This window comes from Brachyhypopomus gauderio, chromosome 7 (assembly GCF_052324685.1).
Source record: "Brachyhypopomus gauderio isolate BG-103 chromosome 7, BGAUD_0.2, whole genome shotgun sequence".
NCBI lineage: Eukaryota > Metazoa > Chordata > Actinopteri > Gymnotiformes > Hypopomidae > Brachyhypopomus > Brachyhypopomus gauderio.
This window is the reverse complement of record NC_135217.1, coordinates 21,141,977-21,160,597: the sequence shown is the minus strand read 5'-3', so window position 1 is coordinate 21,160,597 and position 18,621 is coordinate 21,141,977. Positions and strand designations below refer to the sequence as shown.

At 47.2% G+C, this 18,621-nt stretch overlaps 1 protein-coding gene across 4 annotated transcripts in view; it reads right to left on the bottom strand.

Moving 5' to 3' along the window:
* Positions 1 to 2: 2 nt before the first annotated feature.
* Positions 3 to 18,621, bottom strand: part of plekhg4b (pleckstrin homology domain containing, family G (with RhoGef domain) member 4B) — a 30,045-nt gene continuing 11,426 nt past the window's right edge. For 2 of the 4 annotated variants that reach the window (XM_077012522.1, XM_077012519.1), the window contains exons 3-23: positions 18,611 to 18,621; positions 14,837 to 15,022; positions 14,310 to 14,433; positions 13,704 to 13,797; positions 12,461 to 12,547; positions 10,613 to 10,729; positions 10,408 to 10,506; positions 10,177 to 10,319; positions 9,648 to 9,786; positions 9,217 to 9,339; positions 8,783 to 8,944; positions 7,488 to 8,431; positions 6,431 to 6,680; positions 6,161 to 6,250; positions 5,593 to 5,817; positions 5,206 to 5,376; positions 4,303 to 4,480; positions 3,985 to 4,101; positions 3,426 to 3,689; positions 2,045 to 2,262; positions 3 to 1,288 (exon numbers count right to left, since the gene is read on the bottom strand). The exon at positions 18,611 to 18,621 is cut by the window's right edge and continues 1,121 nt beyond it. In XM_077012522.1, coding sequence (XP_076868637.1) covers positions 1,244 to 1,288; positions 2,045 to 2,262; positions 3,426 to 3,689; positions 3,985 to 4,101; positions 4,303 to 4,480; positions 5,206 to 5,376; positions 5,593 to 5,817; positions 6,161 to 6,250; positions 6,431 to 6,680; positions 7,488 to 8,431; positions 8,783 to 8,944; positions 9,217 to 9,339; positions 9,648 to 9,786; positions 10,177 to 10,319; positions 10,408 to 10,506; positions 10,613 to 10,729; positions 12,461 to 12,547; positions 13,704 to 13,797; positions 14,310 to 14,433; positions 14,837 to 15,022; positions 18,611 to 18,621 — 3,787 coding nt within the window. In that variant the 3' untranslated portion in view covers positions 3 to 1,243. The remainder of the gene's footprint in view (positions 1,289 to 2,044; positions 2,263 to 3,425; positions 3,690 to 3,984; positions 4,102 to 4,302; positions 4,481 to 5,205; positions 5,377 to 5,592; positions 5,818 to 6,160; positions 6,251 to 6,430; positions 6,681 to 7,487; positions 8,432 to 8,782; positions 8,945 to 9,216; positions 9,340 to 9,647; positions 9,787 to 10,176; positions 10,320 to 10,407; positions 10,507 to 10,612; positions 10,730 to 12,460; positions 12,548 to 13,703; positions 13,798 to 14,309; positions 14,434 to 14,836; positions 15,023 to 18,610) is intronic. The other 2 variants (XM_077012520.1, XM_077012521.1) reach the window with 2 other exon arrangements.

Genomic DNA, 18,621 nt, shown 5'->3' with positions numbered 1-18,621 from the left:
GGTGGTTGAAAAAATGTATTTTATTAGTAGTTCCAGTCCTAAAAATTGTTAACCTAGCCTCTTTTCTTTCTGTACAGATCTCTTTTGCTTACCACTCTTAAAGACTTACCACTCTTTGTAGTAAATTAACTGCTTGTAAGAACAGCAATGAATCCATTGTATTCTTATCATGTGCTTATTAAGAATAAAAAACGAAATAAAAATAAGAACAAATGCCCACAGTCAGCAGTGCTACAGACAGCATTCATTCACACTCTGCATACAATTCAGTGTTCGTTTTCAAAGACAACATGAAGCTTTGTGCATAAACACACACACACACACACACACACACACACACACACACACACACACACACACACACACACACACACACACACACACACACACACACACACACACACACAGAGCGGTTTTCAGGCTTGAGTGTGACCTTGTGTCACTGCTCTCGTGGTTAGTCCACAGAGTCCTAGAAGTTGTCCTGCGGTGTGACGATACCTTGGTCCTGTAGCTGACACCTCCAGAAAACAGTGTCATTCAAAGCTTTGGAGAGAGAACAAAACAACAGAACATTGCATTAAATGATACTAACTGAATAAAGCACAACCCACGTTGATGCAGGTAGAAACAAAATGCTATAAACCAGTTAAAACTGTTTAAAAGGTATTTGGCACTTAACTAGCCCAGGGACTAGCAATACCAACCCCAAGGCTTTGATTCTCAGTGAGCAGACATACAATCCATTAAAGCCACTGGGGATCAGTGGAAATTCATAAACTGGTAAAGTATCAAGATCTGCATTTGATTAAAGTTACATTTTGCTTCTGTGCTTAAAAAGAAATAAACTGATGGAGATGTAGTATGTGAGTGCTTCAGACATTTGGTGGGAGCAGAGAACAGGAGGAACGGAAGCATGAATAAAAAAAAGGTTCACCCATGCATAAACACAGCACATCCCTTTAAGGTGAGCACTTTTCCTGAGCCCCACAAGCCCATAGGACATGAACCAGGTAGAGGGACAGGTTGGCACAAGCACACCAGCGTCTCAGAGTAAGAGTTGAGGGCCATAGGAACAGATCTGTTGGTCACCTTGTTATATTTTTAACAGAAATCATGAACTGATCCTATGATAAGCCCTCCTGCAGTGTGAAATCTGATAAGCGTGACCCACAGGTTGTGAATGAGGAAGTCAGGACACCATGCTCAGTTTGCACTAATTACTTACTGATCCAAACCCTCTGATTTAGACCATTGTTGAGAGGCCTATAGTTACATGAGATGTCTTGTTCTGGCAAAAGAAAATGACAGAAAGGAGGTGAGTTGGACCAAGGAGAAACAGCTGGGCTTTGCAGCCTGTCTCGCACAGACTTGTGAAACTCGGCAATGCTGCGTGGTTAGAATGTGCTAACTTCAGCCTTTCCTGTGACACGTCTAATGAGGAATCGATGGACCCAGCTGGTCCACAAAGAAAGCACCCATGTACATTCACCGCTTTACATCTCTGACCAGGTTTATATTTGACCATATTTACTGTTAATCGGTAGTATCTTTCATCTTTTATTTTTTATATTTTTTGGTATTATAAAAACAAGTTTTGTATGGGTTATTAGATGGTATGAAATAGCCTGTAATGTTGCTAGTGTGCTAGGGCACTGCTGTGGACAACATGATGTGATATTTATATTTCTGGGGAAAAAAGTAAAACTGAGTAATCTTGGATCTATTCCTGGTATGACTGAGGCTCAGTTTAAGCAGTATTGGGGCTTCCAGAGTGTGTGTGTCCAAGAGTGTGCACATGTGCAAGAGAGTGCGCAAAAGTGAGGAAAGTGCACTATAATGTCTAAGAGTGCTCTCGCGTGTACATTTGTGAAAGCATGTGCGACTGTACAAAACGTGTGAGGGTATAAAAAAAATGCAGGAGTGAACGATCATTTGTTAGAGTGCTAAAGGTGGAAGTATGTACACGAGAGTGTTAAAGTGTGAGAGTAATGTGTGAGAGTGTAAAAACACAAGAGGCAGTGAGTGTGTGTGGGGATGCCCCTACCGCAGTAATGAATTTGCTGGTCTCTGTTGTTAGTTCCTGCTCCTTGTGGAAGAGCATGGATGATGAAGACGTGGGTGGCGAGGAGCAGAGGAAGGAGGAAGGCTCGTCTGGGTAGCCGTCTACGCCAAGAGCCGAGTGGCAGGGGACCATTAGCGTGCGCACGCTAGTCGTACCGTCGCTGGATGTGCTCTGAGAGGAGCTCTCCGAGCTCTCAGGAACTGAAGAGAAAGTGAGACAGAGGACGGAGAGAAACAGATTGTGAGAAAGGGAGTGAAAGTAAGAGAGACAAATAAACTGGAATGTTTGAGCAATCTGTGCGACATCTGTGCTACATCTGTCACGGTTCGAAGCCACACGTGAAGCCATATTTCATTCCTTTCATTTGTATGCATTGTGATTGAGAATCGTTTCTCAGAGAGCCTGCAGAAGTTGCCTGCAACACGTTTCACTACAGAACCCAGAACGGTAGTTTGGACAGTGTTTCTCTGCTATTAAACTCAAACTCAGGTTGACCACACTCTCCCAGGTCGACCCACTTCACCTATAGAGAGAATGAGCTGTTATACCAGTTAATTCAGAAACAAATACCAATGATCACTGCATAAGGGGCCCATTTCCGGCTACACTTCCTGTGTCATTATTATTATCATGCAAACACAGCTCCATGCAGTAGACAGCCACGCTTCCCTGTGAATGCTGTCTTCAACAACCTCAGCTGTTTCCTTCTGTTATTTTACTGCCGTTTTAACATCACACTTTGGTGCTGTCACATTCTTACACTGTTAAACTATGGATGACGTGTAATTTTATGTGAACGTTTAGTTAGGAATCATAGCTTACTCCCTGAGTTCACTAAACACATCTAATGTTTTTTTCTTTCAAATATCATCAAAGATGAGCCCAGTAAAATCATGCAACTGTCATGGGTTCAGGCAGAACCAAGGAAAACGTGATTTTTCAGATTATCTCATTTATTCTCCACATTTATTGTAACTTTTGCAATACACGAATGCACTGGATACTGAACTAATTTTAAGCTAAACAAACTTTTTGACTTGGAATTGTGCATGGAATTCTTCTCAACTCAGCAATACTAACGGAGGATGTGGAAGAAGTGGTCAAGGAAAAATAACACAAAATTAAAATTCAATTAACAATTGCAGCGCAGTACAAGACGCAGCACAAGAAGCAGCACAAGAAGCAGAAGAACTCATCGTTAATCTTTTAGTCTATCTCTTCATTACTTAAACCATGTTCTATTATCCCCCAGCCACGTAGCTCAGTGCCCAAATCCCGAGTGGAGCCGTTTTGGACTGCAGTGATCTGTTTCCAGTGATTCCAGTGATCTGTTTTTGTGTAGCCGATCATGTCAGGAACTCACTCATGGAGGGCTGGATCCCCACATCCTGCTCCAGCTCGTCCTCCTCGATGCAGTCGTAAGCCCAGTGGGCCAGGGGCGGGCAGCCAGGCAGCGGGTGCGTGGGGCCGGCGTGGAGGTGCGTGTAGGAGGAGGAGCCCAGGAAGGAGGAGGAGGACTGGCTCCCGGAGGATGAGGTGCTGCTGTTGGAGATGGTGGAGTGGGGTCTTTTGAAGGGGCTGGAGTAGTCGAAGGAGGACACGGTGATGGAGGAGCGACTTCGTGACTCTGTGGGTAGAGGGGAAGAAGAGGAGGAGGAAGAGGAGGAGACACTGAGAGGGGAGCTGGCTGGGCCATTTGGCTAAGAAGAAAGCCAGCACTACACCGGTTTGTCTTTGCTAGGTGATGCGTTTATGATGGCAACGTAGTCGCTCTTATTTCACCCCCATGAGACATTGTGTCCTCAGGACATTTTTGGAATTTGCTTTTTACCGTAAAATGGCTATGATGAGATTAATGGAAGCAGGTGGCATAGATTTGAATGGTGAGAAGATAGGGAGAAGAACCTCGCCCATAATCCTACCTGTCCCTTTCATGATGTAGTCGATGGCTCTGTCGCTGATGGCTGCATCACTGGGCTTAATGTCCATGTATGGCTTGTTGCCAATCCCCATGGAAACCATTTCCTGCATTCGTAATTCTAAAATTCAGACAAAAAAAAGGGTTTTATGTATTACATGATATGAGGTCTGACAGCCCCACGGCAAAGTTTTTTTTCACTCAACATTTTACACATGTTAACCTTTACTTGCTTACTGAATAACCACTTGAATGTAATGTGATCACAAGGACAAGTTTGTGCAGTGGTTAGAAGTCCAGAAGGCCATGATCGTCAGCTGACCTCGGTTTCGTAGCGCCTGCCTCCACAGTATCTTGCCGATAATGGCAGTCCAGGTGGCTTTGGTCTCTGCCGAGCTGGCCTGCAGGATGAATGTGTCCTGGGACTTCCTGCGGCGAAACCAGATCTCGAAACGCAGGCCACTGTCACCCACGTTCTCCGTCATGCCAATCTCTGCAGTCTGCAGGGAATACAATAACAGATTACCCTCTCACTCCATACAGGGTCATTCTCTTCACCTCTATACAGGAACAGATCACTCTCTAACACCAAAAAGGAACATAATCACACTCTTTCTCACTCCATACACTCTCACTTTATATAGAAACACTCTATATAGAGAGATCACTCTCTCTCACTCTCCACAGGAAGGGATCACACCTTAACACTGCATACAACAGAACGCTCTCCTACTCCAGACATTATCACGCCATACAAGCACAGTTCACTCTTTCCAAACTCCAAATGTGAACAGACCATACATTTCCTCCATAAAGGAAAACAGCACACTCTGTTTACTAGTGTGCTGTAAAGTATACCTTACTTATGTTTAAGTATACTAACAGGTTGCTCTTGCTTTCAGTCTAGGCGCTAATAGATTACACTCTCTCACCAATAAAGTGAGAGACTTTAACACATTCTCACTCCACATATGGTTAACAAGAAGTGCATGAATACACCATTAAGCTTGAGGTTTTGTCTACCAAAAAAAACGGCCACAAGTTGTTAAGACAGATAAAGATAACTTTATATATAAATATATATATATTTTTTCCTTACATCATCTCCTACAGTGTAAATTGAAAACGGACTACAAGGTTAAAAAACAAGCTAAGGAGAAAACTGGTGTCTCCCGTCAATTCAAATAAATCTCTTTGAGATGCCTTGGAGTGTTGGACCTTGTACCTTGAAAGACTGTTTGTAGATGTAGATGTCGTATCCCCCCTCAATCTTTTTCGTCTTGCTAAAGAGAATGAGGTCCTCGAACAGAAAGACATGCCGCAGGTACTTTCTGCGCCCACACCACACCACAAACTCATCCTGGCTTCTCAGCTGACCCTGTTCTTTCAGATTCACCTACAGGAACAAACAAACAAACCAAAAAATGATCTTAGTATCGCTACATTTTCTTTTGGTAACCTAACGTATACAACTGAGTGCCTGTGTCTCTTAGAATTCAGGGTCATTCCTGTAAATCTGCTTTAGAACACATTTAATACATTCAACCAATGTTTCATGAAGATTTTCTCTTCAAGCCCCAATCGCCCAACAGAGAGCATCTCTGCTGCTTACATCACATCCGCGGATGGCGTCCATGGCCAACAGGTCGTTGCCATGCCGCAGCTGGAACTTGACCATCTCCTCAGCAGTCCTGAGGTCGGCGAGCTCCTGCTCTTGTGATTGGCTGCACTCCTTGATCAGGTCCTTCAGGAGCAGGGCGTACTTGCTCATCCTCTGGATGGGTTTCAGCAGGTAGGACGCCAGGTCCATCTTGTCCTCCAGCTCCACCTGTTTATTCTAGACACAAGACAGGCGGAGCGGAGGTGACCGTTTACATCATGACCACATGACCTGTCATGTTCGAATGTTCGCATTTGTGTCCAGGTTGTTCCTGCTCCAATCCCTCCGGTCAGGTTAATCCTCCACATGCTTATTGACGGCCGAATACAGCTGAATACAACTGGAGCCTGGTGTAGATACAAGTCTGATCAGCTAGTAGTGGCTGGGAAACAACACAACCAGAGCACAACCACAACCAGTGCACAGCCACAATGAGAGCACAGCCACAATTATGGAACAGCCACAGAGGGGGTCTCTTAACCACTCCCAGCAAAGGATGGAAACTTGATTAGATACAAACCTTGAAAAAGCTGTTGCCATGGCTGCTGAGCAAGGCGTCTGAGCGAGGTTTGTTCTTGCTGTACAGAGCATACATGCCGAACTGCTCCTCCTGAAAAATCATACATGACGTCACTGCTTCTTCTCAAGGCCCTTCCAAAGAAACATCTCACATCTCAAACCAACATTTACGAGAAGCCATCTGGTTCCGATGCATCGTGTAAATGAACCGACAAGCCCAAAAGGGTGTGTGTGTGTGTGTGTGTGTGTGTGTGTGTGTGCTCACACTCACGTGGCGCAGGAAGCAGCAGCTGATGGAGAGCGGGGAGTGGGCGCAGCGCTCCAGGTCCTTCAGGAAGTTCTGGCCGTGGAAGTCACACAGTTTCTCCAGGTTCCCGAAGATGATGCTGCGCTTGCCTCGGAGGTCCTGTGGCAGGTCCGGCCGCTCCATCTCGGGGAAGTAGTGTTCGATGACGTAGGCCAGGGAGCGCACGTACTCCCTCTCTGTGGAGATCATCTCATCCATGATGTGCTGGATTTTACTGAAGGGGGGAGATCACACGGGGAGCAAACGGTGATCGAAAAAAAGGTTTTCGTCAAACACGGCCTTCATGTGGAGCTTAGTAGTCCAGGCATCAACTGTAGAGGCGTCCAAACAGCCCCCTTCAGACTACCCCCTCTAAACTGACCCCTCTAAACTGACCCCTCTAAACTGACCCCTCTAAACTGCCCCCTCTAAACTGACCCCTCTAAACTGCCCCCTCTAAACTGCCCCCTCTAAACTGACCCCTCTAAACTGACCCCTCTAAACTGACCCCTCTTAACTGACCCCTCCAGACTGCTGCTTTGGTCTGTTCCAGCCCTTCCCACTCTGGGGCCTGCACTGCATTGGTTGTTTAAAGCTATAAACTAAATGGAAATTTTAACTGTTAGGTCCCTAAAAAGTGGAATGGCTCTGAAATGTTTCATGTTAAAAAAAAAGTTATTTCCCTCAATCAATCAACTAATTAATCAAATAACAATATCACAGCAAAGAGTGTGTGTGTTTCTGTGTGTGAATGTGTGTGGTTCTGTGTGAGAATGTGTGTGGTTCTGTGTGTGAATGTGTGTGGTTCTGTGTGTGGTTCTGTGTGTGGTTCTGTGTGAGAATGTGTGTGGTTCTGTGTGTGTTTGTGTGTGAATGTGTGTGGGTCTGTGTGTGTGGTTCTGTGTGAATGTGTGTGGTTCTGTGTGTGGTTCTGTGTGTGAATGTGTGTGGTTCTGTGTGTGGTTCTGTGTGTGGTTTTGTGTGTGAATGTGTGTGGTTCTGTGTGTGAATGTGTGTGGTTCTGTGTGTGGTTCTGTCTAACCTGTTCTGTCTCTTTGTCTCCACTTCACTGAGTCGGCAGTGAACTCTAGAGGAGGAGATGCAGGAAGAGGAGAGACTCCTGCTGCGGACGAGAGGAGGACTCTTCACATCTGGCCTCTGGAGCTTCTTCTCCACACACACGTTGTTGGCGACCTCCAGCCCTTTAATGTAGACCCCCGTGTAGCCGTGGTGGCCGGTGTCTGGGTGCCCGCCGTCCCGTGACGCCAGCTCATAGCTCACCGTCTTCTTCATGATCTTCTTCAGCGGCGGCCGTCGGTGGCTGGCCGCCGGCGAGTACGTCGGCTCCGAGTGGCAGGAGTACGAGGAGTCCACGGTACAGTCGCTGTCTGTGTCGTCTAAGAGCGACGGGGAGAGTTTGCTGCCCTCCGGTGGGAAGGGGAAAGGGGAGCTGAGGAAGGGGGAGTCGCCCTTGGAGAAGGGACCTGCGGAGTGAGGCTTCCTGTCCTCCGAGTCTAGCACCAGCGCAAGTCTGGACGCCTGGGGCGACGTCTCGGAGAGGCAACTAGAAGAGCCTTCTTCCCCACCCTGGGGTTTGCTGGGTGCTTCAGCTGGTGGTGGGGTGGTGGACCCGGGCGTTGAGGGCTCCGAGTCAGGCTGGAGAGGGCCGTGGGTGCAGGGGGGAGTGGCGGGTTCAGAGGCAGGTTCCTCGGGACTGCGCAGGGCGTCCGGCGCTCCCTCCAGCGCCTCCTCCAGCCGCCGTCTGGTCCGCTGGCACTTCATCCACACCAGGTTCCACTGCTGCAGCTCCCGCGGGCTGCCAAGCGCGGCCACCGTCTCGTTCAGAGACCTGAAGTTCTCCAGGGAGAACTTGGTGGCCTCGCTGTGGTATTCCCGTAAGATCTGGAGGACCTCAGGGGAGAGGCCCGTACCACTCTCCTCCAGGCTCACGAAGTAATCCTGGCAGTGCGCCACCCACTGGTCAGCCTGCGTAAAAGACGTTTGACCAAGTCATTTGGATTTGGGTCATATCACCAATTTGGCAGTAATAGTAAAAACAGATGTCCTGTCATTGCAAAAGTATTGTCAAACACTTAAATATGTACATCTCTCTAGAGAAAAGTGTCTGTCAAATGTCATAAATGTAAATGCAAATGTAAATGAAGAATAGGAGGACATAGAATACTGTGAGTTTAGTATCGCTAAGTTAGTCCTTGAAATGGAAATGACTTTGAGGTTAGTTTGGTTCCCTTTAACTGTGCATGGTATAAACCAGCCGTGAAGTCTAGCCGTGGTGCCAGGAGTGTTTATCTGAGCGTGAAGAGTGAAGGTCGTTACCGAGTCATAGAACTCGTAGAGGTTGAGCAGTATGTCCAGCTCACGCTTGCGTGTGTCTGCTTGCTGTAGCACGGCGCTGGCGTACTCGGTCAGCTCCTGTAACGCACAGCTGGACTCGTCACTGGAGTCCTGCAGGAGTGCCAAGGCCTGCTTCTGCTGGAGCTGCTCACAGTACACACACACACACACACACACACACACACACACACACACACACACACACACACACACACAAATGGTGAAACACGGGGATGCTCCAAGTAGAAAAGGACCATACTTAAACTAGATGTAGATACTAATGTATATTCAATAATATTACATATTCAGAAGTTTTTTGAAATTTTCCAGAAATTGAGACTAAATCCATTTCTTAGATGGCCTCTCCCAGAGAGTGTGTGTGCATCTGGGAAGAACATTGTGCACCAAACCCTCACCACTGCCTCCTCTGTGAACTGGTCCAGGTGTTGCTGCATCTCCTGCAGGGATCCAAGCGTGAACCTGAGAGAGTTTAGTGGGGCCAGGTGCTTCTCCCTCTCCACACTGAACCAGCGTTTTATCTGCTCAAAGATGCCCAGCAGAAAAAATACAGACTCATCAAAGTCCTGGTTTACTGCAGTATTGCTGATCAACAGAGTAGCAAAGTTCAAGACCAAATGATGGCTCAAACTAAAATTGCCAGATTTGACCTTTACACTGGAGGTATTTTGCTTTATAATGCAAATGTTCCTGGAACTGTTTCTCACACATCATGAGAAACATCATGTTTAATACTATCAGACGTGACTATGCTAACAGATCCCCAATAGCTTTTATTCATTATTAGCAACATTAGCGTTTTCTGGCTGAAGTAGACCTGTAAGCCAACCTGCTCGCTCTCCTCCTGGAAGGTACGCAGTTCCAGAAGGTTCTCCAGCTGCTGGAGGGATTTGTTGGACAGGATAACGAGTTTGTGAACCTCCTCGTCCATCTGGTTGTACAACACGCACGCCTCGTCCACTGCGTCCCTGCGTTAGCGTGCGAGAGAGCTGGTTAGAGCTGCCCCTCCCCAGCAGAACCAAGTACTATCTTCCCGACAGCATCGTCATGCTACGAGCACTATGGAAACAATGTAGCATGATGTAGCATGAACAGTGAGACTTATGGGGAAAGGGGTGCTGTAGCTGCAGGCTTTCATTCCAACCAATCAGCAGCAGACTTTGGGTTAGTCATGTGGTTTCAGTATTTACACAATTGGGTTTGTTCTTATATAGAATACCATAAATTATACAGAGTCGAACATATGTTGCTCAGTCAGCTAAGACTCATTCTGCTAGAGCAGGTGAAAAGTCTCTTTCAAACAGTCAGACAGGTGAGGTTGTTTTATGTTGTAAATCGCCCTAGCCGAGAATCAGCACCTGTAGTTCTCGATCTCGCAGGTTTCTTCTTTCCTGGCACGTGCCAGGAAGGTGCCCCCTTCCAGCCGGAGGTTGTTCAGGTGCGAGTCCTCCAGAATGTTCCTCATCAGGCTCCTCTGCTGGTTTATTAACTCGGCCACCTCCTGCAGACCACACACATGAGACCTTTCAGCAAGAAACTTCTTGTTTTTGCTAACTCAGAGTCACAGATGTGGACGGACAGGGTTTGACCTTGGCTGTGTCCATACTGCCTCTGCTGTTCAGGACCTCAATAGACCGTCTTAGGGACGAGATGGCTGAGTCACAGCTGCTGGTGAACTGCTCCATTTTCTGTGGACCCAAAACCACAATGAGCTCAGCACGTCTCCTGTGCAGGTGGACCGGGACCACCCTCAGAGACCTGACGTGGGACGAGTGAGGAGAGGCCAGAGTTTACCTGTCTGAACTGGACATAGTGGCTGTGGTCATAGGAGAAAGTGCCGTCCAGGTCCCTCGTGAGCTGAGAGGAATCCACGTGCTTTTGCAGAGACTTCAGGGAAGACAAGACTTCCCACTGGAAATCACACAGTTAGAACATGTGTTACAGCATAGTGTAATACTTCAGCATTATAACATAATAATCAAAAAATGTCTCTCTCGAGTATTATACCATACTCTAATACTTGAGCTGAGCTTTATAATGTAATAATTAAAGAATGTCTCCCTCAAGTATTACAGTATACTCTTATACTTGAACATTATAATATAATTAAAGAATGCCTCCCTTGAGTATTACAGTATACTCTAATACTTGAACATTATAATATAATTAAAGAATGTCTCCCTTGATCATTACAGTATACTCTAATACTTGAACATTATAATATAATTAATGAATGTCTCCCTTGAGTATTACTCTAATACTCTGGCCATGTCTCCGCCTTCACTCTGAATTCAGTAAAGAACACGTGTACTTAAAGTTCCCTATATTTAGAAAGGGAGCTTGATGTTGGTTATTTTGCAGACGTTTTTAAATAGAAGAGAAGCCACAGACTACAAATCAAGCCAAGGTTCCTCTGCTCTGGTGTCGAGATTCCCTTGACCAGGAGACGTGTGTTTCGTTTCTGTTGGTTTAGCTCCTTGTTTCGTTTCCTCAGGTCCTATTCGCCTGACCTCTCGTTAGCCCTCATTTGTCTGTGTATTGAAAGCAGCTGTTTTCGATTTCATCACTGGTCTTCGTTAGACGTACTACACGGTCTTTGTGTTATGTTTACATGTTCTATGTGCTGCCATGGTTACCTGTTTCACCATTTGCCTTGTTAGAATTCCCTGCAAGGAGAATCTTTTTATGTAGGTAGACACTTAGACACTTAGACACATAAAACTCTTTCTATCGCCATTGTTTGTCTTTGGACTGGGTGTACAGCAGACGTCCTGCTGCTGTTGCACCAGTGCCTTATATGGACAACCATCTTTGATATGTATTATGCACATCCTTTTTGCTCAGACAGCCTGCTCAACTGTATATATAAACTCTCATGTCTTCCTTAAATAAAGTGCACATGCTTCCTGGTATAATTGACACTGTCTTTCATAGTGAGAACTGGTGCACCCTGGGGCCCCAAAGGGAGACCAACCAGGCACGAGAGGACTGAAGGTGGGACCAGAGGGCCCCTTTCAGGGCGTTTCCCTGGGAGCACAGCGTAGCGAACACGTCATCCTCACACTCTTCTATGCTCGGTTCGTTATGTCAGTCTGTTTCATTTCATTCTCTAGCTTGTTTAGTTTGCATGTTTTGTAATCTTTTCTAGTTCTCTTTTTTCAGTGGATTCTCAACCTTAGACCCTTCCTGTTGTAACAAATATGGATATTCAATAATTGTGGCTCCTGTCAGCATTTGTGTCCTGCCTCTTGTCAGTAAGCATTTGTGTTAGAATCCAAGCACAATTCCTTTTCTCTTTATTCTCCCCCGTCTTTCTTTCTCTCCGCCTCACAGTGAGGAAGGTTTGCCACTTAAATATTCTTCCACCTCACTTACACACGTATTCACCCATTCTCACACACACGGACACTGTTCTCTGAGTAAGGCCAAGGTCACGACACCATTGTAGTTTATTGTTTTGTCAGCCATTGTATAACCCTGTTCAATGTTTTCAGGAGGCACAAATTATCTTTCTGTGGGAGACACAGCATTAAGTATACAACTGGGCCGACCCCCGACCCCCGACCCCCCCACCCCCGTATTCAAAAGCCTTTGCATCTTCATATTTTATTCTGCCAATGTTTCAGGTTTTCAGCTACTCACTGGAATGGAAAAATCTCTCTCAAGTTTGATGGAGGCATCTTTGTCCACGAGTAACAGAACTGAATAAAGTGTGTTAGGAAGAGAAGCCTGGAGAAAGAAGGAACAGGGTATTATCTCCTACACACGCCATATCTGTGCCGAATTAACGTTACACACAGTGATTACTGTTTATGAACAATGCATGAGTAAATGCCCCCCTGTTACTACTGAACATGTACAGTAAAATACACACATTCCCCATAGTTTTTGACAGCCCATTAAACAGGCTGGGAGCTTGCCTGTCTGTATGGGTACGAGTTAAGACCAGACCCCCTCTCTGCTCCAAGGGCAAGATGGAGCAAGCGGCATGTCAGACTGTCTCAGGGCCAGACTTATATAACCCAGCTGAGAACATTCACAGCACATCTGCTGCCTGTGGTCTGATCTAGGGGTCTGATCTAGGGGTCTGATCTATGGATTTGATCAATGTCAAGTCAAGTCAAATCAAGTCAAGCTTTATTTATATAGCACATTTAAAACAACCGAGGTTGACCAAAGTGCTGTACAAATGAGAAGTGATATCAAAGCTAAGGTAAATCCAGCAGTATCACAACTTTCAAGTAGTTAAAATCAATGAACAAAAAAGAATACAATAACAATAACAGTAGGATAAAATACATGAAATACAATAGCCCAAATAGACAGAGTTAAAATAAAATAGAATCTATTAAAAAATGTACTTAACTATGCTTGTATGCCAATGAAAATAAATATGTTTTTAAAGAAGATTTAAAAGGGTCTGACCCAGAAACAAAGGCCATTGTTTAGGAAGGTTGAGTTTAAGACACGCACACCCTGGGTGGGTAACCACTTGTGAAACTCAATAAGGCTGGTGACAGTGTCTTAGCAAGGATGTGAGACAACTGATACATTCCCTCTCTGGATTAATAGCAACCTTTTAATAAGAGACTGTCAATAGGGAGATTCTGGACAGGCCCAATGTGCATGTGTGCGTTTCTGTGTTTCTGTGTGTGTGTGTGTGTGTGTGTGTGTGTGTGTATGTGTGTGTGTGTGTGTGTGTGTGTGTGTGTGTGTGTTTGTGTGTGTGTGTGTGTGTGTGTGTGTGTGTGTGTGTGTGTGTGTGTGCGTTTCTGTGTGTGTGTGTGTGTGTGTGTGTGTGTGCGTTTCTGTGTTTCTGTGTGTTTGTGTGTGTGTGTGTGTGTGTGTGTGTGTGTGTGTGTGTGTGTGTGTGAATGGTGTTCACCTGAAGCTGGGACAGAGCTGAGAACAGTATGGGGCTGGCCTGCTGCCTCCGTGTGTCCACCAGCACAGTCAAGCCCAGATCCCTCTTCTCCTTTCTGAGAACAGGAAGAGTCCTTCACTCTAACTTACCACAAAACACTCTTCTACATTTCACAAAGACACACACTCAACCACACATACATGCAAACACACACGCACACGCACAAATGCATGCATGCACTCAGACGCATGCACACACATAGACGCGTATGCATACATTCATGCACACGCACACATGCACACTCATACACACACGTGCACACTCATACACACACTCATACACATGTTTACTTCGCCCACTCCCACTCCTTTACACTGTGCTAAATCTGGAATGACATTTGAAGCTGATCGCACTTTGGACTTGAACTTGATAAAAAATCGCCACTATAATGTCAGACATGCAAAAACGTGATGTACGTCGCAGCAGAGAGATGGTGAGGGAGATCACCAACACAGGAAGCTGAAGGCGAGCGGTGGTCTGAACCATGTGCGTGTCAACATGGGTGTGTGTTGTTGCGTGTCTGTGCATGCATGAACACACGCGTGTGTGTGTTTCGTTTGCTCTTACCGCAGTGTGGAGCAGTAGTAGCCCAGCAGACAGGTGAGCTCTCTGCAGGTAAAGCTCTCGTCTGTCCACACCCGGTGCCTCGTGCACACCTGGAGCAGAGAACGTCCAGATCGGTCCTGGTTGCCTATACGCAAAAATGACAGAAGAGAGAGACGATTATATAAGACAATTCTGCTGGACTCTCAAAAGGTCATGAAGCCAAATCTCCTCTATAGTCTGCGTAAGCACAGCCTTTGAATGAGGACATGGTTATTTGTGTTCATTAGGCAGACCACTGTGGCTGGCAGTGACACATGAAATGAAACTATGTCTTTTACTATGTAAAAACAGACTCAGACTCCCTCTGCAGGGCTGTCACTCAGCTGCTGATCTCACAACACCCGTGCAGCTGTCTCATTACTTTAAACCTCTGACAGTCAGTCGCTCTGCACGAGGCGATGGGGTGTCTGAACAGGACACCACGCAGGTAACGAGAGAGCGGAAACCCAAACACTTCTCTCCCCCGCAGGGCCCATCCGTCAGCTCACCGAGCAGAGTGATGGCGCCAGAGACCAGCAGCTCCAGGTTGACCTGTGAGAGCAGGGACGGCAGTGGCAGGCTGCAGCCAGTAGAGGGCGGCACAGAGAGGGAGGAGTGGAGTGGAGGTCTGGGGGAATCTTCTCCACCACTGCTGCTCCTCCTGGACTCCGACATGGCGGGCGAGTCAGGAAGTCCTGTCACACGCAGGCATCGCATGGTCACAGCACAGACGTACAACATCAGGTGCAATGAATAAAATGGGCAAGATCTTAGAATGTCTTGGAGAGGATAGCAATATATAAATATATTTACATTTTATTTGTAATGGATGAAATGAAAATTTTATCTATGTTAGGTGTAGTGTTAGGAACAATCATACTAAACTTGTTGTTTTGGCTGTATTAAGAATATTCTTGAGTGGCTAAAATTTTAGACTTCATGACTATTTCAAACTAACAACTGTTAGAAAAAGCTCATATGTGGTATATTTATATGACTCATATGGTTTACTTATAAGGCTTTGATTTGATAAGACACAAGATACAGACACAGACATGACATCATTGCAGAAGGTAACCAGTTCAGATGTTGCAGTGGTATATGTTCCAGTAGGTTGTGAGCGTTTGAGGGTCTGGTATGAACAGTAAGTAAGTCTAGTCATCGCACTGAGACCAGGTGTGCCACCTGCTTGCGCAAACGCTGCACACAAATAAAAAAAAAAATCCAAAACACTCACGCACACAAGCATCTGGGAAAGTGATGGGCATCATCACCTCCACCTGGTCTGTTCTCGTGTGTGTGTGTGTGTGTGTGTGTGTGTGTGTGTGTGTGTGTGTGTGTGTGTGTGTGTGTGTGTGTCAGTGCCCTGTGGGTTCTGCCTCAGGAATGCTGCTTGTACTCCTGCAGACGGCGCTGACGCCTTCGTGATACCGGCTGATGTTCCTGAACTTTCTCCGGAATCCTGAGCCTCAAGCACCGTCCCAGCTGCCCCGGATCAGAACCTCGCACGCGTACAAGCCAACACGCACCACCACTGGACCCGCGAGGGTGGCCGGACAACACAGGACCAAACGTCTAGAGCTCAGAGCTCACGTCACATCTGATCACCCAAGTTAATTGCAAAAGCTTGAATTCATGCACTTGTTCGTCACATGTTCCCGCACAGAATTAGATCAGCAGAAAAACATCAACAAAACCATTTTTTTTATTATAAAATCTGATCTAACATTTTTGCAGTCATGGTCCTGTGGTAGGGAACTGGTCTTGTGACCGGAGGATTGTGGGTTCGATTCCCAGGCCTGAGGCCATGACTGAGGTGCCCTTGAGCAAGGCACCTAACCCCAACTGCTCCCTGGGCGCCGGGCTAGAGCTGCCCACCGCAGTGGGGATGTGTGATCCACAGCCCCCTAGTAATCACTAGTGTGTGTGTTCTAATTGCATAGATGGGTAAATGCGGAGGACAAATTTCGATTGCGGTGAAAAAAAAAAAAATCACAATTGACAAATATGGCACGTTTCAGGTGACGTCAGCATGTAGGTAATTCTCTGGAGCATTAGAAACATGTACACAAACATTCACAACACAATGTACCACTTTTTGAATGTGAAGCTGTTTTCCAGATAAACTAATCCCAAGTGGAAGCAGACCTGTGTTTTGCCTCACAAGATGGACCATGACCATGAGAGAGAGAGAGAGAGAGGGAGAGAGAGAGAGAGAGAGAGAGAGAGAGAGAGAGAGCGAGGAAGGGAGATGAGAGGGGAGCAGAGGACAGTACACGAGGCAGAGTGTCCTTTGCTGGACCGTACTGACAGCCTGACTCTAGTGTCCTTTGCTGGACCGTACTGACAGCCTGACTCTAGTGTCCTTTGCTGGACCGTACTGACAGCCTGACTCTAGTGTCCTTTGCTGGACCGTACTGACAGCCTGACTCTAGTGTCCTTTGCTGGACCGTACTGACAGCCTGACTCTAGTGTCCTTTGCTGCTGTCTTCCTCTGCATGCCTGGATTTCAACCCCCCCCCCCCCCCCCCCCCCCCCCCCCCCCCACGCTGACCTCTGCACTGCAGCCCGGACCACAGAACACCTCTGCGCTGCAGCCCGGACCACAGAACACCTCTGTGCTGCTCCAGTGGGGAGCAGATAGTTGAAATCTGAGGAAAGCCTCCCTGCAACCCTCCCAGAGTGGAGACGCCAGTGCAGCGGGGACACCAGTGCAGCGGGGACGCCAGTGCAGCGGGGACACTATTGCAGCGGGGACGCCAGTGCAGCGGGGACACTATTGCAGCGGGGACGCCAGTGCAGCGGGGACACTATTGCAGCGGGGATGCCAGTGCAGCGGGGACACTATTGCAGCGGGGACGCCAGTGCAGCGGGGACACTATTGCAGCGGGGACGCTAGTGCAGCGGGGACACTATTGCAGCGGGGACGCCAGTGCAGCGGGGACACTATTGCAGCGGGGACGCCAGTGCAGCCTGCGTATTCCCAGCCGACCGTGCAGGTAACAAAGTCCGGTCAGCCTCTGCGGCTCTTGGGTTTCCAGCTAGGGCGTATCTCTCACAAGGGGCGCTGTGTAGTCTGGGAGGGTTTCTCCAGTGACCCCCACAGTTGGACGCCGGCACAAAGACCGCCATTATGAGCGGGGCAATCCATCTGTCTGGGAGCAGCAGAGCGGCGGAAGGCGGGGCGGCTAAGAACGTGGGCGAGCCCCTAGTGCAGGTGAGTCACCTGATCCAGCCCCGCCTCCTGCTCCGCCCACGGGACTCGCACTGTGGGAAAAGGGGCCTCAAAGTACACGGGACAATACAGATTCACGGGCCTTCTGTCCAGGCCAAGTGTTTGTTTTTTTGTTTGTGTGTAATGAAGACAAGAAGACTTATGTGACATATAAAGCATAGAATTTATGTGCTGAAGACGTTCAAAACATGTCAGTGTAGCAGCTAGGTTTGAGTTTCATGTGCGCGGACCCTAACAGAGCCGGAGGCCTTTCCCTCATTCTTCACCAGCCGGAAAGGCAAAATAAAACATTGTGGTTTCTCTAGCAACACTGCCTCTCTCCCTCTCTCCTCAGTGCTATATCTAGCCTGCAGGCCTGTAGATCAAAACAGAAACTCATAGGGAAAAAAAAACATTGTGTGTGTGTGTGTGTGTGTGTGTGTGTGTGTGTGTGTGTGTGTGTGTGCGTCACTGCGGCAGGGTGGGGCCGTACCTGCCACTAAAACATGTAGGAAGCACGCTGCACTGGCCCGCACACGCACACAGGCCGCACACGCACACGGCTATAAAACATCTCACGCCTGGAGACAGGCTCTGCCCCACCCCCAACCGGTTGCCCCACCCCCAACCGGTTGCCCCACCCACCACCCCCAACACTAATTACACACCGCAGACATCGTATAACAAAATGAACACAGAACACGAGAGAGAAAGCAGAGCTGCTTTTCAGAGCCTCGGGCTACAGGGTTTGACACAGGCAACCATGTGTAGGGAGGAGCTCAGTATAAACCACCTCCACCATGAGTGGCATATAACAAATTAAATTATTGGATTTTCAGCCACAAGGATCAAAATAGAGTCTCTCAAATCAGAACGCATTTTTAAAAAACTTGTTCATATTTGATTACTTGCAAAATATCAGTTCTAGCACTCTGTGCCATAGTGGTATAAGTGGTAGAGCGAGCACACAGGTGCATCTGTGATGTGATTAATGCTGTCTGGCCCCAGCGGCTTCCACTGTTAAACACATTAGCATTTTACGGGGTGACATTTAAGCTGCAGTGTCTACCTGAATCTCCT